Genomic DNA, 17,111 nt, shown 5'->3' with positions numbered 1-17,111 from the left:
GGGTCAGAGCCACAGCTTTAATAATAACAGCAACCCAGCCAGCAAATGCCCTGAGCCTGATTTACAGCATCATCAGCAGTCGCTGCCTTGTGCTTCTTATGGGGGGGGGGGGGGGGGGGGGTGGCTAAGGGAGGGCACAAGCTGAGGAAGCAGCATTTTATCGTGCCACTCTTTGCACGGGCCGAGAAAGTCGTGTCGGTGTGATGTAAGTGGGCTAGAGAAGCTGCTGGCGGAGATGCTTCGGCCCCCAAATTTGCGAGGTGGCGGCTGGGCTGCCCGGCCTGGAAGCGCCAGCAGCCTCGCTCCCTCCCCCCGGCATCCTTCCCGCTGCCCCCCGCATCCTTCCCGCTGCCCCCGGCCCCTCCCGGAGGCTGCTGCCCCGCGCTGACAGTTGTTGAACTGCCTCAACGGTTCAGCGCTCCGCTCCGCCGGACACGGCGCGGCTCCGCCCCGCACGGGAAGCGAACGAGGGTTGTTCTGGCTGCCCTTTGGAGCTGGGAGTGCTCCGCTCCCGCCGCCATTGCTTCTTCGTCCTGAGCGTCCTTCCCGGGCAGAGCTGCGGCCCCCGCCGGAGGTGCCGGTGGCCGGCTTTTAGGGAGCCATGACGACGGTGCGCAGAGAGGCGTTCGGGCGGATGCCTCCGGAGGAGGGAGGCGGAGAGGTGGAGAAGTTCGTCTTACAGTCGGACAGCGTGAAAGTGGAGATCCTGTCTTTTGGGTGTATCATCACCACTCTTGAGACAAAAGACAGAGATGGGCAGTTTTCAGATATTGTCCTAGGATTTGACACTTTGGAAGGTGGGTCTTAATACGTTTCTTTGAAAAAAAAATTTAAAACCCACAATCAGGCAGTTTAACCACCACTTACTGGTTTATTGCCACACTGCCTGACCTGCTTGTAAGGCGTCCCCCCCTCCAATCATGGGCTGAAGCGATACAGTTTCAGCTGCCTCTCCGGGGCTCTGTGGTGGATGTGGAACAGGGACTCTGGTGGCAGTGTGCCACTCTGTTGGGGCAGCTCTGAGTCATTCCTTAACTGGCAGTGACAGAGGCCTTTTCTTCAAATCAGCAAAGAATACAAGATCCCATCAGGCTGCGTTAATCAAAGATGCTCATGACTAATGAGCTGTGTGTCCTGTGAAACGCTGTGACTGCAGACACGTCTTTAGCGCTGGAGAGAAGCAGAGAGTCCATAAGCAGGATGGGCAGGTCCTGGAGACTGCCCATCCTATTCCATGGTTCTATTTAACCATGTGCTGTTTCTCTGCCCAGGTTACACGGGGAAGCACCCGTTCTTTGGCACTGTCGTGGGCCGTGTTGCCAACAGGATTGCAAATGGGAAGTTCACCGTGGATGGGAAGGAGTATCAGCTGTTCCTCAACAACGGGCCCAACAGCCTGCACGGAGGAGCCAAGGGATTTGACAAGGTGAAAATCCCAATGTCCTGTCAGCATACAGCCTGTGGGGTTGTGGCAAGAGTGTGTGATGTCTACACCCCTGAACCCTATAGCATTTTCTGGTGGTTACTGAGTTGATCAGGTTACTGAGTTAATGAGCTCAGAAAGTGCTATGAGTGCAGAAACAGGGGGAAGTGAGACAGATCCTGCAAGCTGCTGGGTAGGCTTGTCTTTGCCTGAGTTTGCAGGACTCATGTCATCCTTGGATGCCGAGCAGAGGGTTGCTGTGCTTCCTCTGTGTGACTGCAGCCCTGAGCCTCATGAGCCCCTGAGTTCTCTCAGGGTTGTTCTGGGCAAGGTGCTGCTTCTGCACAGCCTAGGCTGGGACACGGCAGTGAGGACCTACCCTCAGGAGCAATGGAGGCTCCCCAGGCACCAGCTGCACCACCCTGGAGTGCATCATGGAATTGTGCAAGTGCCCAAAGAAAGTTTCCTGGGGAACAGTGGTCTGTCCATGCACTCATTTCCACCTGCTGTTTCATGGCTGTTACCGGCCCATAGCTCCTCCCAGGGTCAGAAGGACGTGAGTTTGCAGAAACTTATCATTGTTGCTTGCCTGTGACAGTGCTCCCAAGTAAGGTGAGAGCAGGGTGGTGCTGCAGATTCAGTCATTGCATTGCCCCCTTTAGCGCTGCTTTCATCCTGCAACATGCCTCCCAGGCTCTCACTCTGACTCACAGCAGAGGGGGATTAGATCAGGCCTGCAAAATGCCCCAGGATCACTGTCTCTCCTTCCCAGCCCTCCCCTATGACCTCCTGAGAGGAAACAACCTATCCCTGGCCCCAAGGCACTCAGCTTTTTCTCTGGCCTCCCAAGAGCTGCTGCTCAAGTTAGGTATTTGTGCACAGATGGTAAGAGCAATGGAGGATCTCTTCTCTTGAAAGCCTTGCTGATAACCCTGCTCCATTGCAGAGCAGGCTCAGAAGTCTCTGCTTTCCTGAAGCCTTGGGTTTTGTTTGAACAAATGCATTTGTAACCAGCAAGTAGCTGATCCACCGTTTCCCCCAAAGAGTACATGAATGTGCTGGTGCAACTGCTTTCATGGGGTTAATGGGATTTTTTTTTTTTGTGAAAGGAATCCAGGCCGATGGGAAAAAAGCCAGGGTGCATGAAAAAAAATCACAGTGTGAACTGGCAGCAGGTTGGGATGAAATGCTCCTCAGCAGCCTTAGAAAAAAGGGAGTACTGGGGATAGCTTGGCTGTTGTACCCCCAAAGAAGACAGTTTGGTTGGTTTAAAGTTTCTTTATACACCCTGACACCTGTGATCTGTAGCTGAAAACATGCATTTCCTCACACCCAGGGCTTCCAGGCTGTCTTCTGCAGGCAGGGGATGTGGTCTCTTCTTCTGCTTCTTCACCTTTCTTGCTTGCTGAAGTCTCACCAGCTTGCTTGGGACAAGGTAGTGACATCTCCCAGCCAGAGCTTTATGTCCTCTGGCCCACAGGGCATGCTTGGACACCGGCCCAAGACCCCCTCCAGCCAGGAAACAGTCATTGTTCAGAGACAGTGAGCCCTAACTGGTCAACCCTAACAAAAACCACATACTGGCATTTGCCTGTGATTACCTTGGTCATCTTCTGAGCTTTTCCTGATTTTGCAGACATCAGTGCTGCGGTCAGCGTGTGGTCTGATGAGAGCATCTAGCAGCTGCACTTACAGGGCTGGAGTGTGTGACCACACTGCTGGGGGATTTTTGAAAATAACTCTCTTATCTTAGAAAAAAACCAATGATACCTGTACATTTCCTGGACTTAAATAGCTTTTTTTTCAAAGAACTTAAATAGAAACTCATGCTTAAAACCCGCAGCATCCTTACTGTAGCCATGGGAGCTGCAGTCAAACTGCATGCTGTGTAGGAGGGCCTACTCTGCAGCCAGGTGTATTTGTCACCCTCAGGTTCTGTGTTCGGTGAAAATGCTGGCTTTTGACCATGTCCCATGTTGGTGATCTCTGTGTAGGACACAAGAGGGATCAGCTCAACAGCGTTGAGCTTGCCCCTGTTCCTAAATCTGTCCACTTTGATTAGACAGTAACCGTTCCTCAGGGAAATGTGAAGCTTCAGAGAGCCTCTTGTTGCACATCCATCCTCCCAGCATTAGGCCCATGGCCAGGGCCAAACAGGCTGTCTGGGTAGCTGTGTACAGTGTGCTGGCTTGCTTCCCTTGCCAGCATGTTTGGCTCCAGGCTGAGCACTGGTGCTGGCCTCTGGCAGGGACAAGAACCGGAGAGGTCCCAGCTCTCTGGATGTGTCTGACAGCATATCTGGTACCATTTAACCCAGCCCCAGCCCCTGGGCAGGAGCCCCCAGTGTGTTCTTACACAGTCCTAGAAGCCAGTGCCTGGGTGACAGCTTGTTGAAGTGGTGTTGCACATAAGAAAATACATGGAAAGGGGGATAAGTCCAGCTGTGGACTCTCAGGCATGGCATAACACAGGCTGGAACAGACCCCATCAGACTGCCAAATTGCCTCCTTTGTTTGGCTGCTCAGTGGAAAGCTTGTTCCCTGCTGGTGGTCCTGGCTGACCAAGTGCTTGTGTTTTCTTTGGAAAGGTGATTGAAAAAGCCTTTGTTTCAGCGCAACATCCCTTGTGTGCCTTTTGTCCCAGTTTTTAGCCCAGCCTGGGGCAGGAGGGAAGGGCACTGTGTTCCTGTTCCTGACTCACCAAGGCCATGCTCTGTGCAGGTTCTCTGGAGCGCCGAGGTGCTCCCGAATGGCGTCCGCTTCTTCCGTCTCAGCCCCGATGGCGAGGAAGGCTACCCTGGTGACTTGAAAGTCTGGGTCACCTACACCCTCAGTGGCAGGGAGCTGGCCATCAACTTCCAGGCCCAGACCAGCAAGACCACCCCCATCAGCCTGACAAACCACTCGTACTTCAACCTGGCAGGGCAGGTAAGTTATGGGGAGATGGGCCCCGTGGCGACACACTGTGCAGGGGAAGAAAGCCTGGGGACCCGTGGGATGGTCATTGGCACCAATGTGCTGGTCTGGGGACACATCATGGTTTTGGAGACGCAGCAATGAAGGTTCTCTCTGTGCATCATGAGCTGCATGCAGGAACAGGACTGAATCACGTGGATCTCAGCTGAGGACGCATTGTCTCAGGGCTTCTTGAACAGATACATCCAGCTGAGCATGTTGGTTCTCCTTTTGTGTGTAACTGGGGAATTTTGCTCTCTCCTTGTCCCTTGGGAAGAGTAAGGAGGAGGTGCAGAGCTGGCATGCCCTAGTGGTGGCCTGGCATTTCTTAGTTGTATTCTGTTGGCATTTCTGAGAGGGTGATGCAGGTTGAAATCAGGGCCTGGAGTAGCAGCACCAAAATACCCAGATCAAAATGGGCAGAAGAAACATCACAGAGAGGGGGTGTGAGATAGCCAGGATTGCAGACTAGCATGGTTGCAGCAGCAGGATGCAGAGGGCTCCCACACACGTGTACCGGGTCATGTCAACCACATGGACAGTGAATTAAAGCTGTGTTTTATTTAATCTCACAGTTTATAACTGGGCTTGGAGGAAAAGGATCTGAGAAATAAAGTGTTGCTGGGCAGAGCCATAGGATAATACAGTGCAGACCCACTTGGGTGTGAGATGAAGGCCCTTAAAAGTGAGAGACAACTCAGCCCCTCTGAGCAGGAGCCGTGCCCAGGCTGCTGCCCTGAGAATGGTTGTGCAGTTGTTGGTGCTGGTGCTCCCAGGGATGCAGCAATACCAACACTTGCAGTGTGCAGCTCAGGCGTGTTCCAGAGGAAGAGGAGACCTTTGGGCATGAAATTGCTGCTCAGATTAGATAGTGACCCGAAGGCTCAGCTTTGAGCCTGCTCCCCTTCCAGCCCAGCAGGTTCCCTGCCAGCATTCCTGAGGCTGTGGAAGAGGAGGAGGAGCACACCCCTGCAGCCATGCAGATGAGATGACAGGATGGTTTGCATTTCCCCTTGCTTGCTTCCTTCCCCTTCTCCCTGCTGCTGTGTGCTCAGTACCCAGCATGTTTTGGCTAGTCAGTCTGCAGGGTGGTAGCCCTCAGTGAGGTACAAGTACCAACTGATGGCCTCATCCCTGTGGGATTTACAGCTCCTAGGGCCCATGAAGGTTTTTGTCCGGGCTATACCTTTGTCCTGTGCCCAAGATCAAGATGGAATGAGGGCCAGGAGGTGCTCCAGGCACTACCAGATCAGCTGGGGCACCACTGTGGACTATCACTTCACAGCTGTGCTTAGGGCTGCTTGAACAGAGGCTACAACAGGAATCACAGCATTTCCCATCCTCCTGCAGGGCTCCCGGGATGTCTATGACCACGAGATCTCCATTGAAGCAGATTCCTACCTGCCTGTGGACAACACTCTGATCCCTACTGGTAGGTGGTGCAGCACTTGTGGCACCAGGTGGAAGTGATCTTTCTGAGCAATGTTGGTGAGTGTGGGGAGCAGCACTGCCTGGCAAAGGGGACACACCAGCAGCCAGGGGACCCCAGGCACAGCAGGGCCCTCACCTTTGGGTGCAGTCCCACTGCACATGAGCAGGGTGGGCAGAGCCAGGTGCTGGTAACCAGGTCCAACACCCGCCCCAGGGAGCAGGCAGGAGCAGCCTCTGGGGCCCGAGGCACATGGGATGTGAGGCAGTTTTGTGGGTTCATCCAGGAGACAAGCTCCCTGTGGCACCTGGAGGAATGGATTCTTTGGTCCAGGTGGCTTCTGCTCAGCTTGGCATGCCATGCTTGTGGACAGATAGGGGAAGAGCTTAAGGCCGTACCCAATCCAGTGCCCCACTTCTCCTTGCTGCTTTCACCATGGAGCTGTTTCACATCTTACTTGTGGCCAGCTTGCTACCCCTGCCTTTTGCAGTTCCTTCTTGTGTGGGTAGTCTTAGTCTTGGGGTGAAAATAAGATTTGTGCAATTATTATAGACAGACCCCTTGTGTGCAATACCTGCTGTATTTTAGGTAAGTGCCTGAATTGGAACAGTTTCATTTTTTTTTCAAGGCATTTATTCTGCCCTCCATGCAAAACTCCTCACCTTTGAGTTGGGGTGACTGTTTTACGCTGTGCTTACCATGTCCTGGGGTTGTTTGTGCTGCTTTATCACAGGTCACTGTATGCCCATAGCAGTCTTAACAAGGACAAGGGAGAAAATGCTGGGTTTGTACATATACAGACTTTCATGCATTTTCTTGCTCCTTGTCTGTGCTTTGTCCCTGCTAAGTACAGCAGTGTCCCCAGGAGCTGCCAGCTATGCTGGGGGACAAGGTAGGCTTTGCTGGCATGTGTCTGAGTGGGCTGAGCCTGCTGTTCCCCTTGCTTAGGGGAGGTGGCTGCTGTGCAGGGCACTGGATTTGATCTCCGGCAGCCTGTGGAGCTGGGCAAGCACTTCCAGAAGTTTCACCTGGATGGCTTTGACCACAACTTCTGCCTGCATCAGGGGCAAGATCGACGCCTTGTGGCCAGGTAGGCTGGGACCTTGGCAGGAGTCCCCACCCCTGGAGCCAGGGGTGCCCATTCAGCCAGTCCCGTGTCATCCTCCACTGGCCTCTCCACAGGGTTTTCCACCCGCCCACCGGTAGGACCATGGAGGTTCACACCACACAGCCTGGCATCCAGTTTTACACTGGGAACAACCTGGATGGCTCCCTGAAGGGCAAAGGTGCTGCCACGTACCCCAAGCACTCGGCTTTCTGCCTGGAAACCCAGAACTGGCCCGATGCCGTTAACAAGGTGAGCTGTCCATTCCCCTCCCATGGGTTACTTGGGTCCTGTGGCAGGACACGTATCCCGCCACCCTCCATGTCTCTGGGGTCCTAAATGTAGGAGCAGAGTCTTCTTGTCATGGGAGCACTGCAGACACACCAGAAGTGAGGCAGGCACAGGTCACAGTGGCTTTAGACAGGGCTCAGTCAGCGCAGCAGGGACTGGCCTTGTGCAGCTCAGCTTCCCAAAGGTGTGGGGTCTAGAGCAGATGGCCCCACTGGGACCTTGCCACATCCTCTCATATCTGAATCATTCCTCACAGCCTGGATTCAATCAGCGGTGGGACTCACCCACTCAGCCTGCTGGCAAGTGGTGGGTGGTTACACACTGCTGCTGGAAATGGCTGGAGGGAGCTGTGGGAATATGCCTTGGGAAGAGCAAAGGGATGCAGCCATGTTTTCTGGTCCCATGGAATGTGTTCACAGTTACTGATGTGCTGCTGCTTCTCCCCAGCCTCACTTCCCCAAGGTCCTGCTCCATCCTGGTGAGGAATACAACCATACCACGTGGCTCGTGTTCAACACTGCTTGAGGAGAAGGGCTGCTGACTCCCAGCACTAAGAGGGGTAAGAGCCTCCAGCAGCTGAGCCAGAAATCCTGCCAGGTGCCAAACAGAGCTTTCCAACTACCCTGGGTGATGCATCTGATCTGGGAGCCTTTATCCTCCTCTCTGGTTTTCACACATGGTTTCTGCTGGCTTTAGCTCCTGTCACCACCTCTGCTGCTGTCTGGTCTGTGCAAAAGTCTCACACTCTGTCCAGTCTCTCACCCTGGGTATTGGGTTTTGTTTTGCAGTAAAAATGCACTGAAAACACCTTGTTTAGGGGCACAACATCACAGCTCCAACTACAGCAGGGGAATGTCTTGTAATATTCATGTGGAGCATGTGGGAAGGCTGATGCAGTTGTGGTTGTTTGTTACAACATCTGCTCCTTCCATCAAAGTGCTCTTTCTAAGTAGTGTGCAGACCTCATGCGGGATAGCTTTGAGGAGGACAGTGTGCTGGGATTATCCCAGCTGGCTGCCCTGGATGCTCTGGTTAAACTCCTATGCTCTGTCTTGGTTGCTGAAGTAAAGTGGCCACACCCATTCAGTCCTGAATATAAAACTGCGGGAGAAAACCCATCACCCTAACACTGTGTTTCCACATGAAATCTCCAAAATCTTTTATAAGGGAACTATGTGATGAAAACCTCCATGTTTCTGAGGGTTCAGAAAAATTGGCACAAGCCAGGGGATGACAGGATTGTCTTATTAGGGAGCTGACAGCCCACTCCCCAGGGAAACAGGCAGACAGTCCTTGCATTAGGCGCTGTGTCCCACCTTCTCCTGCCATGCTGCTGCACCCAGGCCTTGCAGCACTTCACCATGCTTCCTCAGCTGCAGATGCAGGAATGTCCTTGCCCCCAGGGGAAGTGCCTGGCCATTGGGCTTGCAAATGTGGCAGCCCTGTCACAGTCAGTTCTGCCACCCTGACACCAAAAGATGGCCCCCTGCTACTGTCCTGCGTGCACAGGTCACATTGTCTGTGAGGGCTGGTATCCCTTGCAGAACAAAGCCCACCAACAGGGAACACCAGGTTGGAAACCAGGGGAACCCCATTTTCCCTGAGAGGGGGGTTTGCCCACCACACTGAAGACCTCAGATATACTTCCCTTGCTCCCCACCCCCAGCCAGCCTGTGCGGGGTGTGCACATCCTGCCCAGAGGCACAGGGTCACAACAGCACCAGTCTACCACGCACCCCTGTGTCAGGGCATCTTTTCCAACTGCTCACAAACACTGTATGGAATTTGTGGTGAAATCCTACCAAACTCAGGCCAGAGCTCAGTTTTGGACAGCACAGCTGCACAAAAGCACAGATGTCATCTTTGTCACTGCTCTCCCTCTGCACCTTACAAAGGGCTGGCTGTCCTGTGGAGTGGCTGCCCGCACTAGTACAGCCCCGCTCCTTGCTCAGGTTCTCACATCTGGGTTTAGAGGAACCCCAGCCCCCCTAGAGAGACCCCAGGCTCTGCTGCTCAGTCTTCCAATGTCTCTGGGTACTGAAAAACATGTACCAGTAAAGCTGTCGTGTCAGTCTGCAGGTTTATTGTGGAGCAGTTGTCTTCAGAGTACAGAAAAGAAAAGGTGATGAAATTCCAGAGCAGTGGTGTATGTGTGCCTCTCACCAGGTACACAATGCACAACCAGTAAAATATTCCAGACACGTATCACACGCTTCAGGCATTTGGGGTAAATCATTGCAGGGTAACATTTGTGTCAGCCCTGCCACAGTGGGATTTGCTGAGTATGGCCAGAATCCACCTGGAACACCAATGGCCATGGTGAGAGTATCCAGAGCACAGTGAGGACCAGGAATAAAGGCCAGAGGATGCTGCAGCAGAACAGCACCTTCAGGATCTGGATTGTTGACTCATCCCCCGGAAAAGCTCCATGCAGTGATTAACAGGAAATCTGTTTCTTGAAAACCATGTGTTACCCCACCTGTAAAAAATCATCTTGTAACTTTATTTAAGCTGTTCTGCTGTGGTTTACACAGTGGAAGCAAACTGCTAATAGATTTCATTGGAAGCTCAAACAGGCCTGGCTTTCCATTTCAGTGCTTACTTGCTGCTGAAACTGGCCTTTATTTCTGCTAGACAGCCAATCCTAGCAAAAAGATGGTTTTCACCCCTCTGCCTACCAGCTTTTTGTTCACAGTCCAACATTGCTGCCAGTCCCTTGCTGTGATCCGTGTTGAAATGCTTTATGATGCAGTTCCTTCATATAGAATGAGGACAATTTGACACACCTATACACAAATAACGACTCCTGCAGGTTGTGTATTTGCTGCAAGAAATTGGGATCATTCAACAAAGCCATCTCCAGGATATGGGCTGCCTGACAACCATACCAGTTTCTGTTAACGTTAGAACTCCTGAGGGCAGCTGATAATCTTTAATTTTAAGGATCTTCCCTCAAAAAAGGAAAACACACCTTGAGGTATTTTAAAGAGTTTTCTTTACATCAATAACCCAAAGAACTAAAAACTGCAACAAGTGAAAGTAGCAATTGTCAAGTTATTAATAATTTCTATTACCTTTAAAGGTTTCTGCAGATGTTATTTGCTTAAAAGATGTGCTTTGGAGGAAAGTTTATCCTTAGATTTTTGAGGCATCTGGTATCAACAGTCTAACACCAGAGAATGAGCTTTGCAGAATAAGCAGATCAGGCAGAAAAATGAATGCCCACTAAATATCAAGGAACGAAAAGGGCATATGTAAACTTTTATCCGTCTGCAGACAGAGATGGATTTTAAATTCCATTTCAAGAAGAGCAGGAACTGATCCTTTCACCAAAGACCAGTACAGTAGGTGTGAAAAGTGACTACCTTGAGAAGACACCAGCTGGGATTAGTGGTTCCCATTTTAGACATTTTTCATCCACGTTACATGGCACAGCTAGAATACCCAAACGTTAATAGAAGCAGCAGGGTTACTACAGAGAAGTTTTAGTTAAAAATACACATTTTATTTCAATGTGCCAATAAAAAAGTCCCACATTTTCATATCACAGGAAGTTAATTCATACAATAAAAAGAGACCTGTGCTAGTCTATTGGTGTGACTAACTCAGAAGACCCAGATCATGCCAAATTTTAGTTGATATACTCTTCTATCTACATTCTTACATTTACAAAGACACCACAAAATCCCTTATAATAATGTAAGCAAAATAACTTTCTTCCTAAAAGATTAACTTCATAACTTTAATCCATTCTTTCAGGACTTGCACTTCGTTGAGGGCTTCCTGATGGTGAACGGCTGAAAGGAAAACAATCCACAATTAACATTTCAGTAGTTGCTTGGGAATCACATATACAGGAAAAAGCAACAGGAGTATACCCAGACTGGCTCCCTTTAAGCACTTTTAAAATAAAATAAAATAACCAATCACTACTGACAAAAGTTAACAGGCTGATGATCTGGAGATAACACTTTTTTTCTTTACTGTTATTTTTAAAATGAGATCACTGTAAGGCCATCCAAAGGGTATTACTTATCCTGACCTCCAAAAGGGCAAGATACTTCTTCACTGTTCTGATACAGCAGCTTGTCAAAACCTATCATGATGATCACTCAGCATTTAGGAGTACTTTTTCATGCCCTTGTGATTGTTTGACACTAAAGTTATAAAAATGAACTATTAAAAAATTCTAATCAGGGAAAAAAATGCTGCTGATTTTGTCACTCCACATATTCTACACATTACTCTGTGCATATACACAGAGAGAGAAAACTATTTACTGACTTACTTGAAAAAAAAAAAAAAATTTAACAGCAGTGAACGTAACAGGCCTGATCTTCTATTCCTGACTGCTGTCCAGGGTACTCACTCTACCTTCCCCTATGTCAATGTAGATTTTAATGAGACCGAAAGCTGATTTCCTACATTTATTCTATGCTTTAAGCTCATCAGTCTCTGTGCAACAAAACTGTCAGTAAACCAAAAGGAACAGGGGAGCAGACAAGACGCTTCTACATAACCCTGAGCATTTATCACCAGATAGACATATATTACCATACAGAAAGCAACAACCACACCATTATTGCTGTGAAAGAGATCTCAGCAAAATACCTTTCCAGTACTTTCCTACAAGGAGCAGTCAAACTCAGCAGCGATCAGTGCAGACACTACAATGCCAGCTCTATGGAGTCTATGCTATTAGTAGGAGACCAACGTACCTTCTCTTTGGAGACGGTGACCGGGACTTTGACCGGCTGCCAAAACAGAACAGCACCAATACAGCTTAAATGGCAAATCAACTTTTATGCTTAAAAAAACCCCAACCTATCAGAAGGCAAATTATAGGAATCTAGCCAGGTCTTTCCAACGGTAGTTTTCAGATCAACTTTTACTCTGACAGGGATTCTCAATTTATTTAGCGTGGAGATGCATTTTAAGCAACTTTCTTCAGCAGACAAACAGAAACACAAGGGGTGGTACTAAGGTTAGGCTTTGAGAAAAGCAACATCACCAGACTGCTATTTTATGAAAAGCATAACAGAGCTCAAGGTCTTTATCTGAAGGATAGAAAAATTTAACAGAACTGGGCACAAAGGCACAAAAAATTAGTACTATGTTGGAAACTACCAAGAGTTAATGAAAACCCAGAGACAGGTAAGGAACACACTCCAAAGAGCTGCAGAGGAAATGCTATGATTTGTCATATCACAAAGAGATTAGCTGGGGACTCATGTTAGGGGGATATTCTTCTGAAGGACCAGGCTCGGTTAATTATGCAAACCTAAATTTGAGATGCTACTGCAGGCTGTATGTGTTTGTGCTCACCTCTTAGCTGGTGAGCCAGACTTCGATCTGCCACGAGACCTAGACCTGCAAGAAAAAACACAGCTCAGCAGGGAAACAGAACATGCAGGTTCCTGCGTTTGGGACAGTAGGATTCACACCCAGTGGGATGAGCACTGTCATGCTGAATACACAGAATCCTGCAAGTTTCCAGGGTTTTGCCTACCAAGTTTCCAAAGAATTCTTTTTACACAGATGCTGCACATGTTGCTCTGTATTTTGGTGTGGTCCCTAGCTGATGACCAGTTTTGCTGATGCAGGTGGCAGGAACACAGGAACAACCCAAATCCTGACCAGTATTTTCAGAGAGCTAATAAAAAATCATGCTCTAAACTTGCAGGTTTTATTAGACTTGAACGACATCTGCCACGGCAGTTGCAGATAGCTCCTTCCGAGAAGTATCTTCTCTGTGAAGTTCATCTTATATATCCACTTACTTCAAGTATTTTTTTTAATGCCTGAACTTAATCCTTATTAAAAAAAATGTGGAAAATGTCCACCTTTGAGGCTGCTGCACCACAGGAACACTAATACTGCCTGAAAGCCTCACCGAAATTTTGAAGTTCCCCCAACAGTGTTCTACATTCCACATCCAAGGCTTTCCACAACAATTTCCAGACGTGTGTTGTGACACTGTCAAACCAGCAAATGTCATGTACTCATTTAGATGGTCTCCCTCATGAACCCAGAGCCTGTCTCTGAGTGCAATGCATTCCTTGGGCTCTTCTGTAAAGAAATAATCTTTCAATTACATAAGCACAATTTTTCTGCCATTTCTGGCTGGTTGAATATCTGTAACTTCCTATGCCTCAGTCACTTAATCCCTACTTACAATGCAAAGTGTCACACAACAGTCCAGAAGTGTCACTACAAGTATCCTTAACCCTGCAGAAAACCAGCATGGTACCAAAAAGAGAAAACAATGGTGGTAAAATCAAGATGTTTTCCTCTTTGAGATTCTACTGACTGTAGCTGTTTCTGGCTCATCACTGACAGTGAACAGTGGTAAGCCATGACTAAGTCATGTTGGAACAACAGTACTAAGATTCAACATGGTTTAGCCACAAGTGTAGCCAGCCAAAGAAAAGCACTGCTCTACTGCCTTGGGCAACCTTCCTCTCTCCTTACCAGCTTCTGGACTATTTGTGTGAGTTTCTGCTCTTAACTAAGCCATCTGGTATTCATCTCTCCTTTCCTTAAAACTCCCATCATTGCTTGCTGTCCATCCCCAGAAAATGCCACCTTCAGCTGTGGGCTTTTCCACCTGCGCCCTTTAGCTGAAGCTATCCTCTATTTTCCTGTGTTTCTTCTTGGTTGACTATTCTTTGTTTCCAAGAGCAGCCATTAAAACCAGCACAGCAGGCACAGGAATAGGCTGGGCCATAAGCAATTCCATATCCAGAGCAGAATTTCTATTTACTCTTGTTCTTGTTGAGGACATGCAGTCAGCCCTGCTGCCAGGACAAGGCTCCATAAAGCACAGGCTGCTCTTACTTACTATCAAGTGAAGTTTAAGGAACAAATAGCATCCTGTGTTCCTTTAGAATCTGTTACTCTTGTGATAATAAATAATAAATAATTCTGACAGGTGTTTATCTCAAATCAAAATCAGCTCCTGCAGACTGACACTGATATTCAACAGAGGTGAATTGCAGAATTGCAGCTGTAACACTCAGGACACCAGCAAGCCCTTCAAGACTTACTGGCTGAAGACAATAAAACATAAACACACCACTGGAAGGGCATCCTGGTTTCTCAGAAAAATAATGGAAGAATCCAAATCCTGTGTGTGCTACACAAAGAAAAAGAAACTTTTGACATTAATTCTACATTTGTTAGCTGTTACTGCAACCTGATCAAACCAGTATTTCTGATGACCATGGTGACCTATATGTTAGTGGTGTGCAAAAGAATAAAAAAAGGCAGAACAATCTTCTGTGCTGCTTTTTAAATCTACAGACCCCTAGATTAGTGGAGGGAAAACACATCTTTTCCTGGAAAAAAACTTTAACAGTTGTTAGAGAGCCTAGCGAGACTTCTAAGCAACTTTTACCAACTACCTATAGTCACATACCTGCTCCGCGGCCATGTAACAGATCTGGATCTAGATCTGGATCTCGATCTAGACCTGAAATTAAAAATTGAAATAAATTAAAAATAAATAAACTTAAGAAGAAATGATGACAATTACAGCATTATATAAATTGATATCTACATGTGAACTTCAGACCTACATGATCATTAGACATTTTAGACAAAGAAATTCAATCATGGGAGATGCCGCTATCTCAAGGCAAGGTCTCAAAACTCAGTAGCACGTCTGTGAATTTAACTGGGATTATCAGAAACTTTTAAAAGCATGCTGACTTCTAGAGATCAGCATCTTTGAAACATGCTATCCAATACCTTTGGAATCTAATTAAAAACAGAAAATACCAGAAAAAATAAATTACACAGTAAAAATTAGTACTAATTACCTTGATCTCTTCAAGGAACCCGAGCGGGACCGGCGGGGAGACACGGACCTAGACCTACGAGGAGACACGGACCTGGACCTACGATAGGAAGCTGACCGGGACCTGAAAAGAAAGCAATTCCAGTAGTTGTTCAAGTGCAGCTTTTTCTAGGCAAAAGAAAGCGACAGGAATAAAAGACAAACTCAAACACACCTCCTACCACGGCTGCGGCTGCGTGACCGGGAATACCTTCTTCCTCGGGACCTCGAGCGGGATCTAGACCGGGACCTGGGTTTAGGTTAGAAAAAACAGGTATCAGCAGACAGCTGCAGCAACCCACACGTATGAGGCCCTGCTGAAGTCAAAACTTTTTTCAGACAACTAAAGAACTAGCATCTGTCAGTTGGAAAAATGTCTGGGCCTACTTGTCTTGAGCATTTTTACTACCTAGAAAAATGTTAAAAGCTGAATTACATTGCAGAATTACATTAGAATAGAAAACACTGTAATGCGTATTTAAAATAAACCTTGCAAGTTTGCAGGTCGACCCTCTTTGGCCCAAGGTCTAGCAGATCTAGACGATCTAGAAGTATCTATAGGCGAGCGCTGCATCTAGGTAGGTGTTCTCTTCAATCTAACGACGATCAAACTGACAGCCCAATGAGCCAGGGTGAGGCTTGATTGACGCAAGAAGATTTTTCTAGGTGGGAATGTGGTCAATCTGGTGTTCCTCTTTCTAAACCGGAGGGGGGCCCCAATTGAAAGCCAAATTTACTGTTACGGCGGTCACCGTCTCAAATTTTCTGCCCTTAAAGAATAAGGTGAAGCTACGTGTAGATGGCTCGAGGGGATCTGGCCTCTTATGCTGATCACCTCAAGGTCTAGGAGGATCTTAAGTGTCGGATTTGCAAGGCGCCTCAGCATGAAATCTTAAGGCTCGTGACATTCTGAATCAAGGCGACTGACTCAAACGAAGAAACCTGAAAGGTTTTGACCAGGTTGATTATTAAAATAGTAACATTTGATAGAAATAGCAACAAATTGTAATATACACCTATACATTTATTCTAGCGTTAAAGTTTAAAGAAAACGGGTGTAACATTGTGTTCTTTGCTAACAAGAACTACACAAAAGCGAGCTGGTGAAGCAACGAGGCCGCCCCGGCCCCTCACGTACCTGCTCCTCCTTCGCCGGCTATAGCGGTGACAGTCATAGGCATAGTGGCCTTTCTCACCACACTCGTAGCATCTGTCGTTGGGGTCGAAGGGGCGCCGGGCTGGGGGCCGGTCGTAGCGGGAGCGGCGCGGCATCCCTGTGGATACTTCCACTCTGACTCTGGAGCCGCATATTACCCTGCAACGCCCACGAAGGGTCTGGGTTAAACCTTTCAGTCCATGACAGAACTACAAAAGCACAGGGACCAGCGAGATAAAGCCCCCTTCTGTCTCAGAAGCCCCGGCCAACAGGCGAAATGGACACGTACTTCCCGTCAAGTCCACGGACAGCATCTTCAGCATCCCGGGGGTCTTCGAACTCCACGAAGGCGAACCCCGGCGGGTTCCTGGCGATCCACACGGTTCTCAGCGGTCCGTAATAGCTGAAGGCTCTCTCCAGCTCGCCTTTGCCGGCGCCCGTGCCCAGGTTCCCCACGTACACCTTGGTCTCTGCGGGAGCGGACCGAGGATCAGCGTGGCGCTGGGCGCGGGCTCAGCCCCCGCCCCGCCCTCCCCCGGCCGCCGCCATCTTGTCCGCGCGGTCCCTTCCCGCCTTCACCGCGAGCGCCGCGCGCCCAGCCGCGCACCCTCCCCCACGGCCGCTGACGCAAAATGGCGGCGGCGACAACGGCGGCGGCGGCCGCATCGCCTTCCTCCCCTCCCCACTGGCGCCCGCCGGTCGCTAATCTCCCCGCGGTAATCGCCTCTCTCTCAGACCCGTCTCGACTTCCCGCCCGCGCAGCCGCCCGCGGCTCGCGGCCGCCGCGAGCTCTCACCGCCTCCATAGCGGCCGTAACGCGACATCCCGACGGCTCCGCCGCCCGCGCGCACGCGCCGCCGCACGCGCCTGCCCCCTGGCCTGCTCCCCCGCCTCCCCCGCGCCGCGCGGAGGCGCG

General features: G+C 49.3%; 2 protein-coding genes across 3 annotated transcripts; one reads left to right on the top strand and one right to left on the bottom strand.

Annotated features, from left to right (window-relative positions):
* The first annotated feature begins 438 nt into the window (after positions 1-438).
* On the top strand, positions 439-15,213 carry GALM (galactose mutarotase). Of its 2 annotated transcripts, none has more exons than XM_059840894.1 (8): positions 439-797; positions 1,272-1,426; positions 4,144-4,350; positions 5,728-5,809; positions 6,755-6,896; positions 6,989-7,163; positions 7,650-7,761; positions 15,038-15,213. In XM_059840894.1, the coding sequence occupies exons 1-7, from the start codon at positions 602-604 to the stop codon at positions 7,725-7,727; spliced, it is 1,035 nt and encodes a 344-aa protein (XP_059696877.1). In that variant the 5' UTR covers positions 439-601; the 3' UTR covers positions 7,728-7,761; positions 15,038-15,213. The 2 variants fall into 2 exon arrangements, with proteins under 2 accessions (XP_059696877.1, XP_059696876.1); XM_059840893.1 differs by lacking the exon at positions 15,038-15,213 and adding an exon at positions 10,962-11,143 and having other exon boundaries at positions 440-797.
* SRSF7 (serine and arginine rich splicing factor 7) lies at positions 10,686-17,111 on the bottom strand. The gene is made up of 9 exons (XM_059840895.1): positions 16,992-17,111; positions 16,485-16,665; positions 16,178-16,354; positions 15,215-15,289; positions 15,023-15,124; positions 14,620-14,673; positions 12,528-12,572; positions 11,921-11,956; positions 10,686-10,999 (listed from the first exon to the last, which is right to left on the bottom strand). The coding sequence occupies exons 1-9, from the start codon at positions 17,017-17,019 to the stop codon at positions 10,945-10,947; spliced, it is 753 nt and encodes a 250-aa protein (XP_059696878.1). The 5' UTR covers positions 17,020-17,111; the 3' UTR covers positions 10,686-10,944.

Source organism: Haemorhous mexicanus, chromosome 3 (assembly GCF_027477595.1).
Source record: "Haemorhous mexicanus isolate bHaeMex1 chromosome 3, bHaeMex1.pri, whole genome shotgun sequence".
NCBI lineage: Eukaryota > Metazoa > Chordata > Aves > Passeriformes > Fringillidae > Haemorhous > Haemorhous mexicanus.
Note: the sequence above shows the minus strand (reverse complement) of the source record. Positions and strands in the feature narration are given on the sequence as shown.